The sequence below is a fragment of the Hemibagrus wyckioides genome, linkage group LG02, assembly GCF_019097595.1.
Source record: "Hemibagrus wyckioides isolate EC202008001 linkage group LG02, SWU_Hwy_1.0, whole genome shotgun sequence".
Classification (NCBI taxonomy): Eukaryota; Metazoa; Chordata; class Actinopteri; order Siluriformes; family Bagridae; genus Hemibagrus; species Hemibagrus wyckioides.
Genome location: NC_080711.1, coordinates 23837372 through 23865024, shown reverse-complemented (window position 1 = coordinate 23865024; position 27653 = coordinate 23837372). Strand labels below are relative to the sequence as shown.

The 27653-nt window shown below is 36.6% G+C and overlaps 1 protein-coding gene across 2 annotated transcripts; it reads left to right on the top strand.

Annotated features, from left to right (window-relative positions):
* The first annotated feature begins 1188 nt into the window (after positions 1 to 1188).
* Positions 1189 to 26727, top strand: arhgdig (Rho GDP dissociation inhibitor (GDI) gamma). Of its 2 annotated transcripts, none has more exons than XM_058412090.1 (6): positions 1189 to 1345; positions 14652 to 14828; positions 18838 to 18921; positions 21839 to 21915; positions 22786 to 22849; positions 23936 to 26727. In XM_058412090.1, the coding sequence occupies exons 2-6, from the start codon at positions 14657 to 14659 to the stop codon at positions 24139 to 24141; spliced, it is 603 nt and encodes a 200-aa protein (XP_058268073.1). In that variant the 5' UTR covers positions 1189 to 1345; positions 14652 to 14656; the 3' UTR covers positions 24142 to 26727. The 2 variants fall into 2 exon arrangements, with proteins under 2 accessions (XP_058268073.1, XP_058268064.1); XM_058412081.1 differs by lacking the exon at positions 1189 to 1345 and adding an exon at positions 5849 to 6269.
* The last annotated feature ends 926 nt before the right edge of the window (positions 26728 to 27653 follow it).

Below are 27653 nucleotides of genomic sequence, written 5' to 3'. Positions count from 1 at the left end.
GTTACAGAAGCAGAGTTTGTGTAAATACAGTTAGCTTAGCTTCATGTAGCCGAAAATATAGGAGCTGTGTTATTTTATGTAACTGTCAAAAGAAAGGAGTATGTTTTTGTTTTGTTGTTTTCTTCAAAGAACGGATTTAAAGATTTTTCTAATGAAAATATAACTTAATGTTAATGTATAAAGCACGTTTTCAGATAAAAAAAAAAAAAACATAATGAAGTGTTTTCTTTTTCTTCAGACGAAGCTTCCAGAAGTTTCTCGAAAATGGAGTTTCTGACGAGGCGCTGAAGACAAACCTGATGTGTTTGGGTTTGTACTAAATGTAAAATTAGTCTTAAAACAACAAAACAAAGTTGTTTTTTTTTAATTTAGAATTATAATTCTTTTCCAAGGCATTTTGCTTTACAGACTTATTTCACGATCTTTCTTAACTTCATTACAGTTCTACGTTATGCTTGCACCGTTTCTGTGTCACTACACATTTTATTAAAACATATCAGAACAAAAATATTAAATAAAATGGACGTTTTGTAAGTTTAAAACTGTTTAGGAAAACTTAAACTGCGATATTTAGATCAGATGTTTTTTGGAGACTGTAATGTGATAAAATGACCACTAGATGGCAGCAGCGCAACGAGCGTCCACTGATCCTGAAGCTGGACTAAAGGCTGATGGGCAGAGGAGAGGCTGGATTGGGATATGTATAAAATAATAAAAAAATAATAAATAAAATAAAAATCAATCAGAGACCAACAAAAAAAAAAAGTTAAAAGGAAAATAATTAAACAAGCAATCATTATATGTAGTATATGAGCAAAGTCTTTTGTAATATAAATAAATAAATTAACAAACAAACAGAATATCCAACATGTGAGATTAGCAAATAAAATCCCAAAAACTAAAAATGTCATCAGAATAATACTCCGAACAACGAAGCGTGACCTTTCTTGCATTAAATTCAGATTGACATGCAGATCTGTTAGTCTCTCTGTTGCAACAGGAGCAGCATTGTAAATAAATAAAGATATAAATAAAGAAAGAAACAAACAGAACAATCAACTTGTGAGATTAGCAAAAAAAATCAGAATAAATAAATTCATTTAAATAAATTAAATAAATGAATCAGAATAATACTCTGAGAGTGAAGCGTGACTCTTTCTTGCGTTAAATGCAGGCTGAAATGCAGATCTGTTGCAGTCTCTCTCTCTGTGTGTTGCAACAGGAGCAGAAGTTGAGCAGCGGTGTTGTTCCGCCCTCTTACAGAAAACACTACTTCCTGCTGTGCACAGACCCATCGCTCTGCTATTCCAGCTATTTGCAATCAGCAAGCCTCAACAGGACGCAGGTAAGAGAGATTTTTGCTCTAAATTTCGTCAAAAATGTATGCATATATATATATATATATATATATATATATATATATATAAGATAAGATTGCATGCATGTGTGCTTTAAATGTCACGCAAAAATATATTTAGGGCTGAAGAAGGGAAGGTTTTTTTTTTTCATCCAAGGTATGAGAGTGACATTTACATTTCAGCCTAGAGAATTATCTTCATGGTTTTTGCACGCTTCTCCGTTCTGCAAGAATGATTTTGCTTCTTGAATATTTAAGGATTTATCATCTTTAGCGTTAACATGTATAACACCAGTCTTTTGCACTTGGTGATGCAGTAACATGCGTCATGATTCTGCTCCTGACCGTTATTATAATATTATTAACATCACCTCTGTGTAGTTTTAAAGTGTCTTTAAAGTCTTTTCTAATCAGCAGGAAGAAAGTGTGCCTTTGCTGAACACTCGATCAAAACCACATCCGCTTTAAACTTTTCAAACTGCTAGACCGAGATCCTGTTTTCACAAAAAAAATTACCCTAAATAAAAGTTTTCACACATCAGTCACGATCCCTGACGAATCCTCATGTGAGCAGAAACACAGAAAATAATCCGCAGAATTATTTGCCTGATCATTTACAGCACATCCGGAGCTGCTTTATTTCTTGTTTACACCAAAAAAAATGACAGCTTTTTATCCTCATAGAGTTTTATTTAAAGCCGTTCCATAAACGTCTCCTTACAGGTTATACACTTTTTAAAATGTATTTATTTAATCTGTTTGTACGGAGCGTGCTTTAGAGCTCGATTCTGTTTCAGAACGGAAGATCAGATTTCCTGACATACTTTCTCTTCTTGTATTTCTGGGTTGAAAACACATTTCAAAAAAAGAAAAGAAAAAATTGCCCTGAAAGTCTTGCACAATGTCCGTCCTGTACAATGGTTTTAACCTTTATAACACCTTTATAAACCTTAGTAATATTTTTCGCATGGTATGCTTCAGAATGTCGGAAATAATTTCTAATTAATTCTAAGAAATTTAAAAAACATTTACAGATAATTAATTGATTGCACTTCTGTGCGCATTTGCATATTTTTTATGACGCAATAACACTTCCTGTCGCTGTGTTCATTTCGGATTTTATTTAAATTATTTATTTTTTTATCAAATCAAACAACATTTATAATTTTTTAATTTTTATTCATTGGGAAACTAAAATTCAGTTCTATTGTAATAAAAAAAAATAAAATTAAAATAAATAAATAAATAAATAGTCAGAATATTTGACATGTACAATTAGATTTAAAAAAAAAAAAAAGTTAAAAATTTAAAAAAATTACATTTATTTCCTGTCAAACAACATTTATAACCTTTAACAATGTATAGCTTTTTAAAAAAAATCGCTCATACTAGTTTTTATTAATTGTGTAACTAAAATACAGTTCATTTGTAATATGAATAAATAAATAAATAAATAAATAAATAAATAAATAAATAAGCAGAATATTCAACATGTGAGATTAGCTAAAAAAAAAGAAAGAAAATTTAAAAATAAATGAAACTAAAATCCAGTTATTTTGTAATATAAATAAATAAATAAATAAATAAATAGATAGATAGATAGATAGATAGATAGATAGATAGATAGATAGATAGAATATTCAACATGTGAGATTAGCTAAAATAAAAAAAAAAATAAAAAAATTTTTAAAAATTTTTTTAATCAAACAACATTTATAATTTTTAACAATGTATAGATATGAAAAAAGAGCTGATATTACTTTTTATTAATTGTGAATCTAAAATCCAGTTCTTTATAGCAGAGTCTCTGACATTTTTGGTAGCGTCTCTGCTGACCGCCATCCTTCTTCATTTCATCCTTGTTCTTTCATGTGGTGTTAATGCAGCACCGGACACTTTATTTCTCCAAACGGAGATGCGACACGTTTGAGAATCGCATTTCAATATGTTCAGTATGCATCTGTGTTTTTTTTGAGATCTAAATCTTTTAGGAAAGGTTTTCAGATGCACGACCCGTCCCGTGTGTGTGAGGCGTTTATGGCTTTTTTACAGCCTCATAACACAAAGGAACATCATTTTATGAAAGCTCATTTAACACAGATACAATTTAAAGGGCTGGGAGAAGACCCCGTCTGTCTCGTGTGGATCTTCTGAGTGTTCCGGTCAGATCATCAGGAGCTGATGGTTCATTACATTCAGAAGGTTTGTGGTGTTCGTGCTGCCTTCTGTCTTGCAACTCAAGTTCCTCTCTCAACCTGCTGAAACTTCCTCCTTTGTCACAATGCCTCACTGCCTCTAAACAGGAAGTCGTCGAATACCAAAGAGAAGCTGTCAGGTTCAAGGTCGCACAGGATCTCTCAAAAACAGAAGGGGCGTGGCTGCGTGAACCTCGCCATCCCAGTCCAGCCACGCTGCACGTCTCGCCCGTCTGACCCGAATAATCGTGCGTCCGTGTACTGAAATCATAACAAACTCTGTGACTGACTTTAGCACCTCTAGATTTAGCGTCCACCTGTCCTGAGCTGTAGCGTTCTCAGTGTCCTCGGCATATCAGTAAAGTTCTCCAATCATCTCAGGTTCAATCCCAGCATGCAGCAGTGGAGCTCTGCTGTTTTAATTCAGCACGAGACATCTGAATATTCAGTGACAGTACTACAGGAGGATGTGATGCTGACATCAGAAGCTTACACACACACACACACACACACTTGACTTCACGCATCTTCTTCTGGTGTTAGATTTTTCAGGGTGTGTGATGCTAATGTTTTTCACCTCTACAGGCGCATACATGTCTGACGGTATGTGAGAGAAATTACCTTAAAAAGAAATACACCTGAGGAACAAAAAATAACCCTGATGCTCTGTTCAGAGAGAGAGAGAGAGAGAGAGAGAGGGAGGGAGGGAGGGAGGGAGGGAGTGAGAGGGAGGGAGGGAGAGAGAGAGAGAGTGTGTGTGAGAGAGAGAGAGTGTGTGTGTGTGTGTGTGAGTGAGAGAGAGAGAGAGAGAGAGAGAGGGAGGGAGAGAGAGGGAGGGAGAGAGAGTGTGTGTGAGAGAGGGAGATAGATAGATAGATAGATAGATAGATAGATAGATAGATAGATAGATAGATAGATAGATAGATAGATAGATAGATAGATAGTGAAAGAGAGGGACAGATAGAGAGAGAGACAGAGAGATAGAAAGAGAGACAGACAGAGAGAGACAGATAGAGAAAGAGAGCGAGAGAGACTTTATTCAAAACATTAATACAGTTGAAACATGTTTATCTATGTCACTAATAAATGTCTGTCTCACCTGAAATTGTATTTTTTCTGTAAATATTCTCCATCAGCACAGTAATATCATCATCTCTGTCCCAATCTGCTTTCACTTCACAGCTCACCTGCTTTAATACACAGTGTGTGTGTGTGTGTGTGAACATGAGATGTTCAGGGCTGCAACTCTGGAGCTTCAGAATAGCAATTTTATCATCAAATCTATCAGACCCTCACATTAGCAAGTCCTGTGGGCGTGGCCTGTCCTGTCCTGTCCGGCCTATATATCCGAAAGCTAATTCCAGTGAACACAAATCCTGTAACACACTCATCAGGGTGAAAATGGATGATTTACACACACAGCTTTATGTACTAGCTTCATTCTCAGATTTGTTTAGCTAGCTACATACACCCACTAGAGGCATCTCTACTGCTTTATTAAAAACTTCATTTAGCTTCCTAGCATCTTTAGATCTAATTAATATGAGGTTGTTTTGGACTGGATGGGATTTTCTTTAAACACTAAAGCTAGGATCTGAAGTAATGAGCGGAGAAATGAAGGAACGTCGGACCGCAGCGCAAAAGACTGTTCTCCTGTCACTTTGTTGCTCATAAGTGTTAACAAACCAAAGGTTCCGTCTTTCACCTTTAAGCGTTCTTTGGCTAGTTCCTCTTGAGAAACCTTCAAGGTAGACTCCTCCAGCAGAGGGTTCCAGAAATAGGTTATTAAGGTCACGTCAAAAGGAGGGGCGTTTCCATGGTTTCCCCCAGTAGGCGGTTCTGACAGGTTGATCATCCCTGAGTGACATATGACACAGGGCGGGGCTTGCGAAGAAGAAAGAGAAGGATAAGTCAGGTTTATATTCCGCACAGTGCCTCAGGGAGAGAGAGAGAGAGAGATGGAGGAGTGGAGGAAGGAGAGAGCAGAGATGGCAAGACAAAAAAACAGAGATAAAAAGGAAATAGAAGAGAAAATGAGAAATTAATAAAGAGAGAATGAAATGAGACAAAATGAAGCAGAAATGGTGGAAATATGATAAAAAAATATGAGAGAATGCAGGCGGCATACAGAGGCTCTGGAGAATAGAGATGTGCAGGCTGGGTGGAGCAGACCTGGGGCTAAAGAATGTCAGGGAGAGGAGGAGTGTGTGTGTGTGTGTGAGAGAGAGAGAGAGGGAGAGGGAGAGGGAGAGGGAGGGAGGCAGAGAAAAAGGATGAGATCATCGCAGTCTAATGAGTGATGTGGCGGAGGGTTTGCCGGTGAATCGATCGAGTCTGCAGACGGGAATAGCGTTCGCACGTTTGCTGTTTGCTTTTCTCCGTTCTAACCAACCGAGCAGATCATTCGTGTATCCGTGCATCTGTTCACTCGTTCCTTCTCCTCTCTTTCCTCCTTGTTTCTCACTCTCTCCTCTCTCCACACCCAAAGCAAGGAATCTCTCTCTCGGGCTCGGGTTCAGCGCCACTACCCAGGGATGCTCGCTTGATTTTTTTATTTTTTTTCTTGCTCCTTCCTCGGTCACTTTTCTCCACTTTTCCTGCCTCCGGTTTCTGGGGGAAACCTTGCGAGACGCTGGTCGGCGAGATGTTGGGCTTGGACGTTTGCGAGTTTGGTGGACAGTTTCTCGAGCTGCTCTGGTTAACGGTGTGCTACAGAGGTGAGCATCTGTTCATTTCTTGGGCATGTCCACAATGGTGTTTTTAGTAAACGTTGGAACGTTTGATTGCGCTGAGTGAATGAAAAGTACGCCTCATGACCCGTGGTCACACCTGTTTTCTTAGACCACCTGGTGGGAAAAGTCTTGGCACGCTTCGGTCGAAGTGACGACTTCCTCTGTGCGCCGAGACCCTTCCCTTTTCCTCTCAAAAAGTGGTTAAGGCAAGCAAAAGTGTCTCGGTCAATAGTTTATTGATCTCGCAGCAGCCTGGTGACATCATCCTCATGCCTCTTGCCTGCTTCTTATCACATGTTAGATGGGATCTTTGCTCTGCGGCGCTTCTTTGCTATAAAAAGCTCCGATTCGGACACGTATCGTTAGAAACCGCTCCCTCTTCCAGCTCTGTCTTTCCTCCCGGTCTCATTTTCATGCCTGCAGTGTGAAACGACTGTGCGTGGGAGGTAATGATGCGCAAAAAATCACTGCCTGCATGCATTAGGGTGTAAGTGGCCATGCATTTGGTGCTCTATTAGACGGCGAGCGTGAGCGTGTACATGGAAGAGCGCTGCAGGTGGCAGAAGGGCGATTCCCCACAAACACACCTCCCCTGTTCTTGGTGTCACAAGCACTGATGGATGACCGAGCGTCCGAATCCTGACATGTTCAAGAGCCCGAATCAATTAAACGGCACGATGGCGGGAAAAGGGAGCTTGAAAAGACACTGCGTTCCACCTCCTGATCCGACGCTGCCGTTTGATTCGATTTCCCAAACTCTCTTCACCTTCAATTTAATTCGTAGAGTTGCTCTGAAATTTTTCCTACGCCTTTCACAATCCATTTCCCATGAAAACATATCAACTTGAAGACATTCAGCAAATATACACTGTGACACGCCAGCTTTCTTCTCCTTATAAATATAAAGTCTTGTCTCCTCTTTCTGACAGACTGACAGCTGTAGATTCAGTGAAATCCTCCAAAGCAGTCCAGAATGCTTCATTCATCAATAATGCAGAATATTAAACCTTCGGCCGGTCTGATGGATCACTGGAGTCAACAGGACGGGGAACAGCAATAGCGTAGCACTTGATATGATATCAGGAAGTGTTTCCAGTCAGGCCAGGCTTTTTGCTTTACCCAGAATCCTAGCTTCACCTTCTGCTTTATATGAAATACACAGGGATCTGCACTCGTTCAGACTTTTATTTAAATACGATTTGATTCAACAACAAATGCAGAAAATGTATCAGTCTCTCTGTTAGCAACCTCAGAACTCTGGGTCACTAATTGTGTGGGAAATTGTCTGGTTCATTACTGGAGTGAAAAATTCAGGATCAAAATATTAAGTGGTTTGGATCATGCTCCTTCTTCTCGATAGCTGTGACGTGAGTTTGGATCCAAAAGATGCTACGTGTGCATGAAAATACACATCAGGTATAAAATCAGCTCTTTAAATTAACTCCTTAAATGCTATTGTCATTTAAGGGGTTAATATATTACAGCTACAATATTACATACTAATGCTGAGTAAATTTTAAAAAATGTTTTTTTTTTTTTTTTTTTTTTACTGTTTGCCATTTTCATTACACATAATATCTGATCTGTGAGTACGTTTTTTTCAGGTTGTGAGTGCTAAATGAATGTTTTTGCATGAACCCCGTCCTCAGATTTGCATATTTATTAACATGTGAAATGGATGAGATTATTACTGCTGGCAGGTGAAAGATGCAAGTCCTCTGTGAACTACTGAGCTTCTGTAACTTTTTTGCACATTTTAAAAACATAATTCTTTGGGAAACTAATGCATGAGTGTGTTACGTTTCTAAGATCAAGATTCAAAAACATTCTGATGTTGAGATGCTCTTCACGAAACCTCATGTCCGGTCGTTTATCCCGTCGCCTGATACACCAACATTTTTAGCATTCTGTGATGCTGTGTATCATTCGATGATTTGTTAAACTAGGTCATAATTTTGTTTTTAATCCTTTGAAAATACATGAGACTGCAAACTTTGGTCATTAATGTCAAAATCATTAATGCAGAATGAACCTCTGCATCATGGCTAATGCAGATCGCTGCAGTATGCAAATGATTTCACTTAAGCTCTGAAAATTTTATTATTCGTCTTCATCTTGTTCATGCTCGGTTTCTGACCGTTAAAAGCTTCTTAAAAGGATTTGGTTATTAAACTGTAGTATGGTATAATCATCGCAATATCCAGCTTTTTTGATTTTATCACGCAGTTTGATCAAAGCCTCCTTTGAAGATCATGACCCAGATATTCAGAGGAATCCAAATGAAAACACGTTGCAGATTCTCAAATATATTAGCCTTGTTATTTAACTTGGCAGAACTTGCATAATTTATGTTGCTTTTCTTCCTCGTTAATAAACGTGATGCTTCCATAATGACTTTCCGTGTGTGTGTGTGTGTGTGTGTGTGAGCTCTGGAATCCATCAAACAGCTTGTACACTAACTAGCGGATGATGCTACAGCCCAGCATTACCGTCACTGTGAACATCAAGCTCTTTTCTCTGTGCAGAAGTGACAGTTTCTCTCTGGAAATTTGCTCATCCTGTCGTGTGTTGTCATTTGCGCCTTGTTAGGAGCTCAGTGAAAAGGGGAAAAAAATGGTTTCGACTTCATTCCAAACGGTCCAATTATCCCAAAAGTTTTCTCAAGAGGATGCGAAGCACTTCGTCTCGAACAGCTCACAGCTGCAGGGGATTTTATTTCTGAGAGATACAGTTTCATGGCTTTGGTTATGTGTGTGTGTTTTATCAGTTTAGTATGCGGAATATGGAATCGTCCGAACGACGTCTCGTACGTCCCTGCGCTTAATCCGCGTCCTTGGGGTCGAACTGAGCAGCCGCAAGACTTTTCTAACAGCTCTAAAATCTCGGATGTCCATCACTTCCCTCATTAGCACGATTCGGTAATGAGCACCGCACTGTAGGGTTGTTTGATGGACAATTGTCTGGACATTTAAATGTCAAATTGTGAATAATTTTTTCACAGATTGATTTATATCACAGGGGCCTTTCTGTGTGGAGTTTGCATGTTCTCCCCGTGCCGACGTGGTTTACTCCGGGTACTCTTGTTTCCTCCATCAGTCCAAAAACATGTACATTAGGTTGATTGGTAATTCTAAATTGCCCATAGGAGTTAGTGTAAGTGTGTGTGCTTGTCTGTCTATATGTGTGGCCATGTGATGGACTGGTGACCTGTCCAGGGTGTACCCCTGCCTTTCGCCCAATGTGTGCTGGGATAGACTCCAGCAGATCCCCCTGACCCTAATTAGGAATGAACCGGGTTTAGAAAATGGATGGATGGATGGAAGGATTTATATCACATTGGAATGTGGAATTCTGCACTCTGATTGGTCAGAAGGTGTTGATGAATTTCTCTAGAACAGCAGCTTTGATGGTCTGAAATTTGTAGGGATTTTATAGATAAATAGAATAATAAAAGTGTGCATGATATGTAAGGAGATGTTTAGTTATCATTTATGGAAGGAGTCTCCAGTGTCAGCCAGGGGACATTTGCTTTAAGAGAGAGAGGATAACAGTTCTGGTTAGGATGCTGCTTATAGTTTAGAGCTACTGTAACATAAGCGATAGAAGGAACTGGAACAGGTTTTCTGGATGTTAAACGTTAACCATAAAAGGATAAAATATACAATGTGTGATTGTTGAAAAGTAAACCACTTCGGGACATGCTTCTCTGATATACTAATCACTAATCAACCATCCCTGTTGTTGAATATTTTTCTATGACACCATGACACTTCTTTCTTTTTGAATTCCTTACTCTTTTACAAAGATACCCAAGCTACCTTCACTTCCTTTCCGAATAACCCAAAATGTCACCACATTCTGTGTGATTGAAACAGGAAACACTGGTATTTCCTCTTTCACCTTAAACTATATAAACTTCTCTAGTTTCTGTTCAGATCATTTCCTGCATTGAGTGACATTTTCGAGCTGTTTCTTTTTTACTCTGCAGCAGTTTGTGTACTCAGAAGTTTGTATGCTCTATCAAAGCCAGCGGAAGGAAGTTGAGGTTCGAGAATGAGATTCATGTCTGCTTAAGAAAAAAAAAGAAAAAGAGGCCGTATCGATTCAGGCAGATCATATTTTATAACGTTGGCCTTCCATTACTACATCTGGCTTTGCATTACCGAGCTCACATTTCTCCTCTCGCTCACTCCATCTTAATGTACAAACACTTTCTCATCTCAGGACACGGAGGAAGAAGAAAGCATTGAAAATCACCTTAGGATGTGAAACAAATCTGTAATTATAGGATCTTTCTTATTAAGCTATTATAATCATGCACATATATTATTATTAAATGTATCTGTCAGCATGTTTGTTTAATATCAAGAGTAAGTTCGACAGTGGATGTGGTTTTTCTTTATTGTTGCCATAGTGATTCAGGCCAAGATTTCCTTTTTCAGTCTGGTAAAGTTTCTGTCTTCATCATCAAGACAAAAGAGTCAAATCAAGATCACAGTGTCGGAGACTCACTTGACCTCTACTTCCTTTTAGCTTTTTATAGTAAAAATTAGTGCTTATAAGGCTTAATAACACTTACCTAAGCCCTTCAAGCCCTTATTCCAACAGAATTCAACTGTCATATAGAATTGTGATGTTAAATTGAGCTACATGAGGTACACTTTTGTTAACATAATGTAGTGTTTTACACTTTCTAAACCGTCTCATGTCATAACATAACATAGAGTCATATAAACATAGCATAGAGACATATAAACATAACACAGAGTCATATAAACATAACATAGAGTCATATAAACATAGCATAGAGTCATATAAACATAGCATAGAGTCATATAAACATAACATAGAGTCATATAAACATAACATGGAGTCATATGAACATGACATGGAGTCATATAAACATTACATGGAGTCATATAAACATAGCATAGAGTCATATAAACATAACATAGAGTCATATAAACATAACATAGAGTCATATAAACATAGCATAGAGTCATATAAACATAACATAGAGTCATATAAACATAACATAGAGTCATATAAACATAACATAGAGTCATATAAACATAGCATAGAGTCATATAAACATAGCATAGAGTCATATAAACATAACATAGAGTCATATAAACATAGCATAGAGTCATAAACATAGCATAGAGTCATATAAACATAGCATAGAGTCATATAAACATAACATAGAGTCATATAAACATAACATAGAGTCATATAAACATAGCATAGAGTCATATAAACATAGCATAGAGTCATATAAACATAGCATAGAGTCATATAAACATAACATAGAGTCATATAAACATAACATAGAGTCATATAAACATAGCATAGAGTCATATAAACATAACAGAGTCATATAAACATAACATAGAGTCATATAAACATAACAGAGTCATATAAACATAACATAGAGTCATATAAACATAGCATAGAGTCATATAAACATAACATGGAGTCATATAAACATGACATGGAGTCATATAAACATTACATAGAGTCATATAAACATAGCATAGAGTCATATAAACATTACATAGAGTCATATAAACATAACATAGAGTCATATAAACATAACATGGAGTCATATGAACATGACATGGAGTCATATAAACATTACATAGAGTCATATAAACATAGCATAGAGTCATATAAACATTACATAGAGTCATATAAACATAACATAGAGTCATATAAACATAACATAGAGTCATATAAAATAGCATAGAGTCATATAAACATAGCATAGAGTCATATAAACATAACATAGAGTCATATGAACATAACATAGAGTCATATAAACATAACATAGAGTCATATAAAATAGCATAGAGTCATATAAACATAGCATAGAGTCATATAAACATAACATAGAGTCATATGAACATAACATAGAGTCATATAAACATAACATAGAGTCATATAAACATAGCATAGAGTCATATAAACATAACATAGAGTCATATAAACATAGCATAGAGTCATATAAACATAGCATAGAGTCATATAAACATAACATGGAGTCATATGAACATGACATGGAGTCATATAAACATTACATAGAGTCATATAAACATAGCATAGAGTCATATAAACATTACATAGAGTCATATAAACATAACATAGAGTCATATAAACATAACATAGAGTCATATAAAATAGCATAGAGTCATATAAACATAGCATAGAGTCATATAAACATAACATAGAGTCATATGAACATAACATAGAGTCATATAAACATAACATAGAGTCATATAAAATAGCATAGAGTCATATAAACATAGCATAGAGTCATATAAACATAACATAGAGTCATATGAACATAACATAGAGTCATATAAACATAACATAGAGTCATATAAACATAGCATAGAGTCATATAAACATAACATAGAGTCATATAAACATAGCATAGAGTCATATAAACATAGCATAGAGTCATATAAACATAGCATAGAGTCATATAAACATAGCATAGAGTCATATAAACATAACATAGAGTCATATAAACATAACATAGAGTCATATAAAATAGCATAGAGTCATATAAACATAGCATAGAGTCATATAAACATAACATAGAGTCATATAAACATAGCATAGAGTCATATAAACATAGCATAGAGTCATATAAACATAGCATAGAGTCATATAAACATAACATAGAGTCATATAAACATAACATAGAGTCATATAAAATAGCATAGAGTCATATAAACATAGCATAGAGTCATATAAACATAACATAGAGTCATATAAACATAGCATAGAGTCATATAAACATAGCATAGAGTCATATAAACATAACATAGAGTCATATAAACATAACATAGAGTCATATAAAATAGCATAGAGTCATATAAACATAGCATAGAGTCATATAAACATAACATAGAGTCATATGAACATAACATAGAGTCATATAAACATAACATAGAGTCATATAAACATAGCATAGAGTCATATAAACATAACATAGAGTCATATAAACATAACAGAGTCATATAAACATAACATAGAGTTATATAAACATAACAGAGTCATATAAACATAACATAGAGTCATATAAACATAACATAGAGTCATATAAACATAGCATAGAGTCATATAATATAGCATAGAGACATATAAACATAACATAGAGTCATATAAACATAACATAGAGTCATATAAAATAGCATAGAGTCATATAAACATAACATAGAGTCATATAAACATAACATAGAGTCATATAAACATAGCATAGAGTCATATAAACATAGCATAGAGTCATATAAACATAACATAGAGTCATATAAACATAGCATAGAGTCATAAACATAGCATAGAGTCATATAAACATAGCATAGAGTCATATAAACATAACATGGAGTCATATGAACATGACATGGAGTCATATAAACATAACATAGAGTCATATAATATAGCATAGAGTCATATAAACATAACATAGAGTCATATAAACATAACATAGAGTCATATAATATAGCATAGAGTCATATAAACATTACATAGAGTCATATAAACATAACATAGAGTCATATACACATAGCATAGAGTCATATAAACAGAACACAGAGTCATATAAACATAGCATAGAGTCATATAAAGGTTATGATGTGACATAGCTCACCTCAATATACTTTTGCTTTTACTTTTTAGTTATTAATATAACTAACATTTTTTTTAACAAAATGTCATAAATATCCTGAAGTCACATATTTTTGTGCTTGTCATCTTCTTCCGACTTCTTAAAATTAATAACAAGTAATCACTTCTAATCTTCACTTAATACCAAATGGGAATCAGGAATGATGTTACGCGACATTCGCGTCGTGATCCAGAAGATCATTCGCTCAGATTTGTGTTAATTGCTATGACAAATGAACGCTGTTCTGGGCCATTACGCCGGAAGCAGTTTGCTGTGTCTTCATTCCTGTCTTCCTCCAGAGAGCAGTGTAAAGTGTCGTAGCGTAACACGATTACCAGAACTGTTAGCTGTTACAGGCAGCAGCTGGGGATTGTTCCCAGTAATAGTTAGCTGTTTCTCACCCCACAGTATTAATAAAGCCAGAGATGATTACGTTGCTACGTCGCTAAGATAAACACTGGCCATTTTTGCTTACGGATCATCTCCCAAATGAACCGGATGGAAATAAACGTCTGATATCGTTAAAGATGGATAATGTGTCCCTCCTGAGAGAATTAGAACTAATGGCTCTGCATATTAAAAGCAATGAATCTGTGAATGGAGCGAGTTTACTGAAATTAAATTTGTTTGGAAAATCAAATAAGAAAACTCACATTTTTTTATTTGTTAAATAACAACGTGCTGGTTTCCTGCAGGCCTCATGGCAGATAAGGAGAGCACGGTTCCTGTGACTGAGGAGGAGGATGAGCGTGATCTGAACTACCAGCCTCCAGCTCAGAAGAGCCTGCAGGAGATCCAGGAGCTCGATAAGGATGACGAAAGCCTGAACAAGTACAAGCAGACTCTGCTGGGATCAGGACCTGTGGTGTCAGGTTAGTGTGAGAGCAAGTGTCAAGACTTATATATTCATCTATCAGTCTGTCTATCCATCTGTCCATTTATTCATCTATCCATTCATCCAACTTTGCATCCATCCATCCATTCCTCCATCCGTCCATCTGTCCGTTCATCTGTCCATCCATACATCCATACATCTATCCATCACTGTGTCCATACATTCATCAACCCCTTCATCCGTCCATCTGTTCATCCATATGTTCATCCATCCATCCATCCATCCATCCAACATTGTGTTTCACTCACTCATGTATTCAGCCATCCACCTATTTAACCTAGAATCTATCTATCTAGCTAGCTAGCTAGCTAGCTAGCTAGCTAGCTATCTACAGTATCTATCCTGCCATCCCGCAGTCTCTGATGTTGTGCATTCATTGATCCTACCATGCATTTTATCCAATTAGCTTCCATCTGTCTGCACATCGATCTTTTAATCATTCATCTATTGCATCCTACAATCGTTCCTCCATCCCTCTATCCATCCATCTTATATTTATTATACAGTAAGTATTCTTTTTCCATTTTTAGTTCAGACGTCACTTAATCCTTTCCCGATGCTTTTTTCTTTTAGTCTCTTCTGCTTTCTGTCTCTGATCGCCACTCGTTCACCGCCTACATTTATGCAGTAGACATAATGTTCTGTACAGAGGAAGGCAGCCAGCGTTCTCTGTTCTGACTGCATGTCAGATGCTGTATGTTCTGTTTAAGAGGAACAGCAGGAGTACCGCTCTCCAGAGACTGTTTCCTAGTACACACACACACACACATAGAAAGGATGAAGTTCTGCTTGCTACAATGAATATTAATATTTTTCCCAATCTAAAAAATAATGAGAGTGGGCAGATGGAAATACTCTATTTCAATTTCTTCAGGAAAATAGAGAGCCTGCTTTTATTCATAGCCTAAAGCTACAGTATAAATACTTTAACTGTGTATTCTTGCTGGCACAAGACATCTATCTCACTTGATTAAGTCCCCCATAATTTTTTCCAGACTATCAATTGCTGCACACTGTGTTTTCTCAAATGCAGCTTTTGCATCAGGGGCATTTATGCAGCATCTCTACTGATTCATAAATGATTCAGTCGTTTATTCTTGGCCAGGTTAATAATAGCACTCGTTCAGTGGAATGACCCACGAGTGATGCTCGTCTCTGTTTGACGGTTTGCTGTTTTGCTTGTTCGCGCAGAAAAAGCCCATTATAAAGACCAATCATACTAAGGATGATTGAAGTGTTTCTTTTGCGCGCTACCTTCCTAAATCAGTCCTTCCTCACGTCATGATTCACGTCATGTTGGTTGGGCCCCAAGAATGCCCTTCCTGTGAAATTGCAAATATGGTGTGTGGAGATTTTGATTTGATTCTTTTTAATCAGCAATACAGGCTTATATCTTATGTCTGATAATGAGCAACACATTTGCATACCCAAAGTGAGGTAAAATGTGTGTATGTTAATGGCAGAAATGTTTGTGGATGAAATCTTAAAAGGCAAGATTTGTAAATTTTTGGTGAGCCAGCCAGGAGTTCACATTCAAAATGAACTGGAAGACACAGCAAGTATAAGGACTTCAGGAAGACTGAAACAAAATTCAAATTGACTCAGAGACAACCAGATCACAGAATAATCATGGCTTTAATCTTGTCCATGGCCAGAGGGAGGCTTAATTCACTCTCTGAGTTATAAGTGGCAGAGAGGCCATTTGGGGAACAATAGACATCTTACCAATAAACTCAATAGTTGATACAGCTTAACAAACTCAAATTTAAAAATGGGATGAAAAAATCAATAACTAAACATTGCCATGTTCCCATAGTGAGGAAGAATAATAAATGGTCTAAAAAGTCTAAACGAAATACACAGGAATATTTTATTATTGTTCAATTGTTGTTTATTTTAATTTTATTTATTTTATTTATTTTTTGTTGTTTTCACCTTTTCATTTATTTAATTTCTGTGCACTTTTATGGAGAAGGTACTAAATATGACAGGGAATATATGCCATTCTTGGCCTGATTTTAAACAAATAATCTAAGCATATTTGCACCTTTAGTGAGCCAGCCAGGAGTAGACATTTAAAATGAATGGGACCAAGACCAAGAATCAAAAGATGGCAATGATAAGGCATCCAGGACTGTCAAGATGCTAATTTCTGCTTTCAGCTTGTGTGTAATATGTTTTCTTGTAAAGAGACCTTGGATATGAAAAACTTTATAGTATCAAAACAAATAGTGTTTAAAGCTGTGACCTGAGTATATCATCATCATCTCTAACATATAGAACTAAACAACTTGCACAGTTCAAACACACTTAGTTTGCTCTCATTCGTTCCCCTGATGAGAGACAACTCTGTAAATACACCACAGCTTTTTCTGATGTCTAATAATTTGTCACCCGATTTTCCTAGGAGTAATATATGGACTTTGACAGAGCAGTAAATCATCATGAGCGGCTGATGCCATGCATACGAACATGTCTGTGGCTGGTGCTTAAGTATCTTTCACATCAATAATGCAGCATTAGTGTGAGTGCAGACATTCGTTATGAGAGGTTTAAACCTCCTGGAGGTTATATTAGCTAAACCGTACTGCGGCTCCCTGAAGAAAGAATAGAAATAATTCGATAGGTGGAAAGTAAGTGGCGCAAAGTGCCCAATTAAAGCGACACACCAGCTCTGCAGGCTCGGGACAGGCAACGAATTTGTCCAGATTTACAGGTGGACATTTGCAAAGAGTGAAATGATGCTAATTATGCAAATTGAATCATTTCTTGTGTGCATGTGGAAATTATACTAATAGGTCAAGGGCAGGTATTCAATTTTCTGACAGTTAAACACAGATTTGTACAGTATATTTTATTAAAATAAAAGAATTGATGATTTTGCTTTGTTCTCAGTGATTAATGTATCTCTTTCCAAAACACTTTGTCTATAAATCAGTTCCATTTTTTTGTGTGGCTAATTTGTGGCTTATCTGAGCTGCCAGAACACTGTGATGAATGTACGGAGGAGTTTAGGGAACTGCAGCAGAAACACACTCGAGTGAGCTGGGTGCTGTGTGTTACAGATGTGTGTGCTCAGGTGTTTTAGCTCTAGTCCTGCTCAGATTGAGCCGGAGCTGTGAACATTTCTGAGAACATTAAAGGAATACTCTGGGTTTTTTTTTACTTCCTGAACTCTCTCTCTCTCTCACATACTCTGTCTATGTGTGATTATTATAGATGAGAATCTATAATCTCAGCATGTTTCTCTGAGCTGAAAAAAAGGAACAGAAAACCCCAGACGGTTGTATAACGGATGTCTAAGGGCAGTTGTTCAATTGGATGATAAACCTTATATTGCAATTTCTGTTTAACTATTAAAATGGATTATTAAAAACAGGAAAAGGAGAGTTAGTTACTTATGGAATTATTCATAGCAGACTTATTGAACATCTTATACAACATTCCAGCACTAGAGCAATTCAATAAAACGTAGTTCCAGGTTACTTTACACTTTCCTGAATGTTTAGTCATATTCATATAATATTTCTATACAATATTTTCACTAATATTCAGATACATTTGATTAATAAATGGGGTGGTGGTAGCTCAAGTAGTTAAGGGTCTGGGTCGTTGTCCGGAAGATCGTGGTTCAAGCCCCAGCACTGCCAAGCTGCCACTGTTGGGGCCCTTGAGCAAGGCCCCTTATCCCACCCTGCACCAGGGGCACTGTATCATGGCTGACCCTGTGCTCTGACCCCAACCCCCAAGGATGGGATATGCGAAGAAAGAATTTCACTGTGCAGTAATGTATAAATGACACCTTAAATTCAGGAAACCAGTCCGAAGAAATGTTTGAACAGAATGCCCATAAACTTCCATATTTAGCGATAAACATATATTAGAAATCACTGGTTTAAAAAAGATATTCCTTTAATTAATGTCATGATAAATCGGTGGATGAGGAAAGATTCACTATCAGACATGGTCTTCTCTTTCCATCACAGATCCCAGTATTCCCAATGTTCAGGTGACGAGACTGACGCTGATGTGTGATCAAGCTCCTGGACCCATCACTATGGATCTAACAGGTAAACACACCTGTAGTTTGTGAGTCAATATCAAACATTAATTATGAAACATTAATGTTCCAGTAGATCATAAAGTAAAAAAAATGCATGTTTAATTTAATGTCCAATTTAAAAAGATTAACATGTGTAATTAATTTAAAAACAGCTATGCTGGAACTAAATATATGTATGCGAATATAATACATTATAAAGTTCTGTGTATCTTAATGTTAGAAGCAATTAATAAATAATTTATTGAATCGCTTGTTTCAAGCTTGTATAATAAATCTATATTCTCAAATTATTATTGAAATAAATAAATACATTTTAAATAATTTATTGCTAGAGCTTAAAATATTAATGGTGGTTGAATATCATTTTTCTATAAATAATATATTAAACATTTTGTAATATGCATTTATTTTGATTCATCAATCTTGCCTCAGTTTTTGATAACTGTCTTGACGATGGACTTTTAATCATTTTTATTTAAGAATATATAAATAATGGTTTCATTCCATTACACACACTGATTTATGTCAACACACACACACACACACACTGCTCTGGTGGTGGTGCAGGCCCTACCTGAGTCCTATCGATAGAGTCCACCAGCTCGACGGCGCATTTTAATGAGCGCTCTGGAGGAATGATGTCATTCCTCAGGAGACCAATCCTATCCCAGCAAGCCAAGTGTGGGTGGAGTCATGCACCACACAAATCAATCACACATCCCTGTGGGCTGCTTGGTACCTGAGGTGTAGCAGGGGGCAGATGAATGATTGCTGATGTCCTTCAGATTTAGTTTTTTGGCTCCCTAGAGCGAGTCCTCGGCAGGTGAAAGGTCACCTGGTTGCTAGGCAGTCGTGTTTGGGAAAGACAAGCACATCTATACCAGCAGGAAGAATTATGAGGGGATTTCAGATTCCAGCTGTGAGTGAAAACAAGAAGTGAATGGCGCAACGCTCATGCCGGAAGCACAATAACGCTCATCTGACTTCCTCTTCTTAACTGTCACGGTTACACAAGAGCTGAAGGACGTACATTTATCTTCTGCAGACAGGCATTAGATTTATACATGATTTCTTTTTGCTGATGTTAATTAGCCCAAGAATGGACACGGGGATGTACGATATGACAATATAATATTTATATCATGATAAATTATATACAGTACTTTCAGTACTCACAATAACAAGTAGCAATATATTTTTGTATGGAATATTTTTTAATGGCGATAAATGAAACATAGCAGTGATAGTCACAGATTAACTGCAGATGAACTTTCCTTAACACGGATATCACAGTAATTTAAACCGTGTTAAGGAAAGCTGCAGTTTTTACACTATTAAAGGTGCGGTCAGTGCTTTTTTATTGAAAATATTGTAATGAAATTACTGGTCACATATAATACCTGGATACAGCAGAATACTTCGGTCAAAACCTGAACTTTAAGTGAATTACCCACGGATAGATGTATACGTGTCGACTGAATGATGCTAACGCGACGTCTAACCTCATCCCACTGAGTCACGAACACGTCAGAGGCGTATATATTGCAGTGTGATTTATGACCATATAGATTGTACACATTATACTGTTGGTGTCTGAGAAGCGAGTGAAAAGTAAGCAGTGTTGTGAAGCGAGCACTGATACACACTCGGCTGCTTGTCATACACTAAACCCTCCGTGTGGGATTTCCATCTCTAGAAGACAGACTACATTAGTAAGCCGTGATCCTGCGCGGTCAGACACACTGAGAGCGTTGCTCTAAGTGACAGCCGATGAAGGGGGCAGCCGGTGGAATGGAAAACAACCGCGGGCATTCTGACAGATGTGGCTGAGCCGATAGTTGGAGTGTGTGTCAGGTGTGTGTAGCTGTGTGTATAGCTGTGTGTGTAGTCGGCGCCGCAGGCTTCACAGACCCTCACGCTGCGATATGGCTTCGGCTCAGCAGATATACGGATTACAGCAGCTGGAAGCATGTCCTTATCTCACAGCCCCTAATTGAATCCATGGAGCGAGTCCACGTCTGAACACCTGAATATTTCACGAGAACGAGGGCAGGAAAATCCACTGTGACGACGATCAGCGCTCCGGGAGTATTGCTTTTGCAATTCATATATGAGGACATGTGGCAAAGTGCCATCAAACCTCTGGATATTTGCATGTGTACCTTCTTTTCCCTGGTTTACACTTAACTCCTCACTTTTCACGAGTCCCTGCTTTCTAAATGAGCCACGTTTCTGTTATTTTCAGACGAGTCCCTACTTATCACCTTTCTGTTATTTTCAGACGAGAAAGTTTTTCATGTGTTGTCGCTTTAGTGTGTTCTCGCATAAGTCCCTGCATTTCGTCATCACCTTGAAGTCAGGTGTTATGAAGCAATTCTTATGTCTTAGGTGTCCTTATGTCACCTGACTCAGTTGTTGACGGTAAAATTGAAGAAAGCAGGCTTTATGTAATGAAGGTTCATGTCCAACGTCTTTAAAGCTTTATGTACGTGTCATGTAGCTCTATGAACACTGCCCTTAAGTACAATGTTACCTCTTTGTTTTGTTTTTTAATAATATTACCAGATCGTCTTCCACGATATCCCAATTGTTTCGCTTGCAATCTCTTTATCATTCCTCTGCCTCTATTTTCCAGTCCATCTCAGCTCACCCAGAATCCATTATAAAGCACTTAGAGGAAAATTTGAGTGATAAATTGATAACAGCAGTCGCTCTGTTGGAAGGAGGCTTTTTACTCTGAACCCGACTGAACCCTGAGATGCACTCGCAAAGTCGAAAGCTAGCGTTTATTATAAAGCTATCGATCTCTGATCTCGGTTCTTTTCAGCTTAGGTTACTACAGATGGAGCTCGAGTGATAGCACTTATGATCTTTTTCTTTTTTTCTTTCTTTCTTTCTTTCTTTCTTCTTCTTTTTTTATTTAGGTGACCTTGATGCTTTGAAGAAACAGAACTTCACCATGAAGGAGGGCGTGGATTACAGAGTGAAGATCCACTTTAAGGTGAATGAAAATGATGCTCAAAAAATATGACTGAGTCTATATCAACATTTTCATGATATTAAGTGCACATTATGGCTGATTGACCATCAATGAGGTCCATTTTTGTTGTTCTGATTAAAAAGTGACATATCGTGTCTCAGAAATAGAAAAAAGAAAAATGAACGAAATTCATTTCAGATATTAAAGTGTACAAGAGCCTTGTTTACCAGAATGGAATTATTTATTTATATTATCAGTTTCCAACCTGAGCATGAATAATATATACACTATTTTATATTAACCAACACATTGTTCTAGCCTAGATTAATAATTTAACGAAGGGGAAACGACAAATCTGGCAACCTTCATGTTTCCACCCCTGCAGTGGAAGAAAATGGAAGAAATCCTTTTCTTTAAGGTTTATATCTATAAACAAGAGCAGCACTGGTATTCCAGGTTTATTATAATCTTTTTTTTTCAGTCTAGTCACAGACTGAGCTTAAATAATATCTAGACTAGATGTTATCTATCAGCTCAACCCTATTTTACATCTCCATTTGATCACTGGTGCAGACCAATAGACACTCTACTTGGCAACCATGTAGAGCAGTAGGATAACTGTAATCACCCCCTGGTGGCTGATCTGTGTTACTACACGGCTCTTATAAAACAAATACACGCCCAGCAAGTGGACCCAGTACAATAAATACAGCACAATAAATACAACACAACAGCTGTAACAGCTGCAGACATGTTGTCTGGAACATACAGTACACACAGTAAACAGCAACACACTTCTGCAACAGTGTGTGATTGATATAATCTTTTCACCACAGCTATCAGCTTAAATTACATAACATGCATAAATGACTTTATGTTTCACTTCATCAGGTCAACAAGGAGATCGTGTCTGGGCTGAAATATGTGCATCTGACCTACAGGAAAGGAATCCGAGGTAAGAGCATGAACACGGATTCCAACAACAGGAAGATTTTAGTTGAAGCCAAGATGTCGATCTGTACTGAGAGATCAAATTGTACAACACTGATTACTCAAATGCTACTACTTAGACTTTAAATACACTAAGGCCTCTCTAAGCTGTCCATGCTCTAAACACATGGTCTATTAGTCATTATATTTATTGCATATTACTTGCATACTTAGGCAACGACAAAAGGCACAAAAACAAACAAATTCTGTGAACTGACAAATTGCACAAGCCCCCAACCCTCCACACCTTCCCCCCTGTCCTTCTCTCTACAGGGCTGTAGTTGTAACAGGTTTAATATGTTTGCATTTTTGGCTTTTAGATTTGTGATACAATGACCACTAACTTCCATATATGGACACAGCCACATGCCCATTCCTATAAAGACACACCCTCATGACCACTCAAGAGTGCTGTAAATCAAATATTTTACCTGAATTCTATTCTCTAAAAAATTCTATTTCTATTTCAAGAGTGCTCTAAATCGAATATTTTACCTGAATTCTAACCTCTAAAAATTTTTATTCCAAAGCCTATCCACACAGAGGTGCTCAACAGTCCATATATGTATTTGAGGACACGCCCATATTCCCATCGCAAACCACACCCACTCAGAGATGCTATCTTTTCCATATATGGATTCTAATACACACCCTACTCCTATCCCAAACCACACCCATTTGAAGGTACCCTAATTTACATATATAGACTCTAAAACAAACCTTATTTCCCAAACCACACCCACTTAGAAGTTCTCTAAATTCCATATATGGGGTCAGAGGCAGGCCCACATTCCCGTTGCAAGGCACGCCCATGCTCCAATGTACGTATTATGACTTAAAATGGGCACATTCCTATCCTAAAGTGCACACACACACACACACACACAGAGGTGAACAGAGGTGAACAGAGGTGCACTAATTTCCATATATAGATTCCAAGTAACCCCCACTCTACACTCTCAGTCCTATATATGTACCTAAAGACACGCCCACATTTCTATACAGGGCCTTACTATTACAGACCTTCACTTTAACGATTCTTTCCTCACAGTGGATAAAGCCGTGTACATGGTGGGCAGCTACGGGCCGCGCGTGGAGGAGCACGAGTTCGTCACTCCGGTGGAGGAGGCTCCCAAGGGCATGATTGTCCGAGGGAGCTATCACATCAAGTCCTACTTCACGGACGACGACAAGACGGACCACCTGTCCTGGGAGTGGAACCTGCACATCAAGAAGGATTGGGACAGCGCCGAGTAAACGGGCTGCGTCCCAAACGCACCTGCGCCCAAGCGCACAGGGCCTAGCGCATGTAGGAAAGGCGCACGGAGAATGGGGTTTGGATCAGGGTTGGGTTCAAAAACGGCCGAGAGTCAAAATGATGCAAACATACAGTACTTCAAAGGGATGTTAATGAAATTACAACACAACACAAAGCAAGACATTAGCGGAGACTCATTTGCTAAAGAACATGCTGTATAAACGACAGAGATCAATTCCTTGTGCCCGTACGTACGCTCAGGTTAGTCCGTGTCTCTTTGACCTGTAAAATGTGTGTAATTATGATGTCTGTAATTCTTGCGATGCTTTTTAAAAAAAAAAGTTCCTGCCGGAGCTCGAGAGCAGAACCGTGCATGCCTCAGTGTGAAGCGATTGTGCAAGTGGCTAGAATTCTGTTCTGACGCTGTAATCAGACGTCCATGAAAACCTGCTGGGTTTACGGCTTGCGTTCCAATACTAGTTTTAACACGCCCTTGGTGACTTCCCCTAGCCTGCAGGGAGGAGATTTTTAAAAAACAGAATGCACATGACCTTGAAGCACAAAGCTGAATGATTAAATCGACTCGCTAGCTATGTAACGGAGTACATTTACATCAGGTGACAGGTATAGATGCAATATCGCGCTACATAAAGACAAAAATTTGAACGGAAATCTGATATATGGCCAATACATGAGCATACACTCCCGGGGAAAGAAATAGTGAAAGTGAAATTGTTGTTTCATTTGCAAACGAATCAACTCAAAGAATCGACTCTTTTAGCTCTCGACTCGAACGTATAACCTGAGGGTCCGCTAACATTTCATACCTCATCATAACATTTCAAATAATCTGTCCTGAGTGGTCAGAATATTCGGGAGCAAAAAGAGTCGACTCATTTGAATCAAATGATCCGATTCGCTGAAAAGAGGCGGAATATCCATCACTAATACTTGAATCCCTTGAAGGGAAAAACTCTCATTTACATGACCACATGGTTTATACACAGAACCTGAGAAGGTATACATAGAACCTTTTTTTCCTAAATAATGTAAATGTCGTTAGCGTAAATGTAGATACAATTCATGTATAATGTATAGACGAATAATATAAGAATGATATATGGATTAATACAGTTACTCATCTCATCTCCTCTTTATTAATATTATCAGACATAAGCTTGCTGTAGAAGGTCACTTCTGTCCTTTTTTAGCTGAGCGGATGTTTCTTTACTTGCATATACTCAGGGCGTGTAATTAAATCAGTGAAAGTCTGCAGAATGTAGGAAATAACTCCACCCTAATAAATACGATTATAATTTATTTGAAATACAGTTCAAATATTAATTCAACACACACACAAACACACAGTAGAAATATATGTCATATTTTCAACATATACACGGTCAAGTGCACATGTCCTGAAGATGCTCAAATAGTGTTTGTGAGGATATTAATAGAGAAAAATCACACAAAATAAATGGGACACGTCAGTGTATGTGTCATATAGCAGAGCTTCATATACATATGGTCATATATCAGGTTTCCATGAGAGACTTCAGATATTATATTTTTGGTATATTATATACTCTCCTTTCTATTAATAACCAGCTTCATCCTGCAATTTTTTATTTTTACATCACGTTACATCTCAGTGCATTCTGGGTAAATTCTGCTCCTGAACCCGACACCGACGTCCCTTCCAGAGTCCAGAGTTCATGGGACATAGATAAAGTATTAAATGGAAAGCAGGTCTCCAATGGCACGTTAGAAACAATATTGGAACGCAGTCCAGTGACTTTCGATGAAGTAAACGTGTGCTAAATGTCACTTGTGCCAGAGTTTTTCCAGGTCGCGTGCAATTAATTAACGCTGTAACGAAACCCACACAAAAGTCATTCGAGAAAATCTGATGCTTTCATCTGCTTTCTTTGCTCTTAAAGCGTCAAGGAGCTTCTTCTAACTCTTCACCTTGATGATACTGAAAAAAATAAATCCCATTTTTCATTAAAGTGATCATGTACCTCTGTGTGGCCTCTTCATGTCATAGGTCATTAAATCCACAATGAATATAAATGGCCACATGTGCCAAGCTGTGAAATATGACATGCAAAATCAATCACATGATTCCAGAGGACGAGGATTAGGAAAAAAGAGAAATGTTAAAGAATATATATATATATATATATATATATATATATATATATATATATATATATCAACTGTGTAATGATAGGAATCACTCTTTTTTCACTCTGTAAATGTGTCCACAGTCAAAAAAGTAAATATCTCCTGAATTAAAAGAACAGATTATTATGAACCCCACATGCTTTTCTAAAATGGCTGTAATGACTTCACTATTTTCATAACTAGATGTAATCCTGAGTATCTGTAAACTGCATGTTCATTTTTTTTAATGCAACTTTAAAACCTTTTCATTCTCATCTGTGGAAATGATTGAAAGCGGGGATTAAGTGATGGTACGATTTCGTGGCTAAAAGAGATCAACGTTCATGATTTACTGTACATCTTTTCACGCATCTTGCATTTTTACAATAAAGTCAACCAATAAAGCTTGGCTTCATCCATGCATGTTGTATTTTTTAATTGCACTGTGGAGAGTAAAAAAATATCTTGAGAGATGTTATAACACCATTGATATGTCCAAGAAATATATCATAAATTATAGCGAAAAAAAGTGTCTATTATTATTATTATTATTATTATTATTATTATTATTATTTTGCCATCAATAGCACAAATATATTTAAAAAAACAAACTGTGTTTACAATTATTATTATTATTATTATCATTAAGGTGAAATCTATTTAAAAACAAACTGTGTAAAATTATTATTATTATTATTATTATTATTAGTAGTAGTAGTAGTAGTAGTAGTAGTAGTATTACAATAATAATAACAATAATAATAATAATAATAATTATTATTATTATTATTATTATTATTATTATTGCTATTATTATTATTATTATTATTAAGGTGTTAATAGCATAAATCTATTTAAAAACAAACTGTTTACAATTATTATTATTATTATTATTAGTAGTAGTAGTAGTAGTAGTAGTATTACAATAATAATAATAATAATAACAATAATAATAATAATAATTATTATTATTGCTATTATTGCTATTATTACTATTATTATTATTATTATTATTATTATTCTTAAGGTGTTAATATCATAAATCTATCAAAAAAAAATTTTTTGGCACTAATAGCATAAATCTATTTTAAAAAATAACTGTGTACAATTATTATTATTATTATTATTATTATTATTATTATTATTATTAGTAGTAGTAGTAGTAGTAGTAGTAGTAGTATTACAATAATAATAACAATAATAATAATAATAATAATAATAATAATAATAATAATTATTATTATTATTATTATTATTATTATTGCTATTATTATTATTATTATTAAGGTGTTAATAGCATAAATCTATTTAAAAACAAACTGTTTACAATTATTATTATTATTAT

Coding starts and splice junctions, on each gene's coding strand:
- arhgdig (XM_058412081.1), top strand. CDS start 6,197: ATGTTGGGCTTGGACGTTTGCGAGTTTGGTGGACAGTTTCTCGAGCTG. Junction 6,270..14,651: donor GTTAACGGTGTGCTACAGAG/GTGAGCATCTGT, acceptor GGTTTCCTGCAG/GCCTCATGGCAGATAAGGAG. Junction 22,850..23,935: donor CTACAGGAAAGGAATCCGAG/GTAAGAGCATGA, acceptor CTTTCCTCACAG/TGGATAAAGCCGTGTACATG.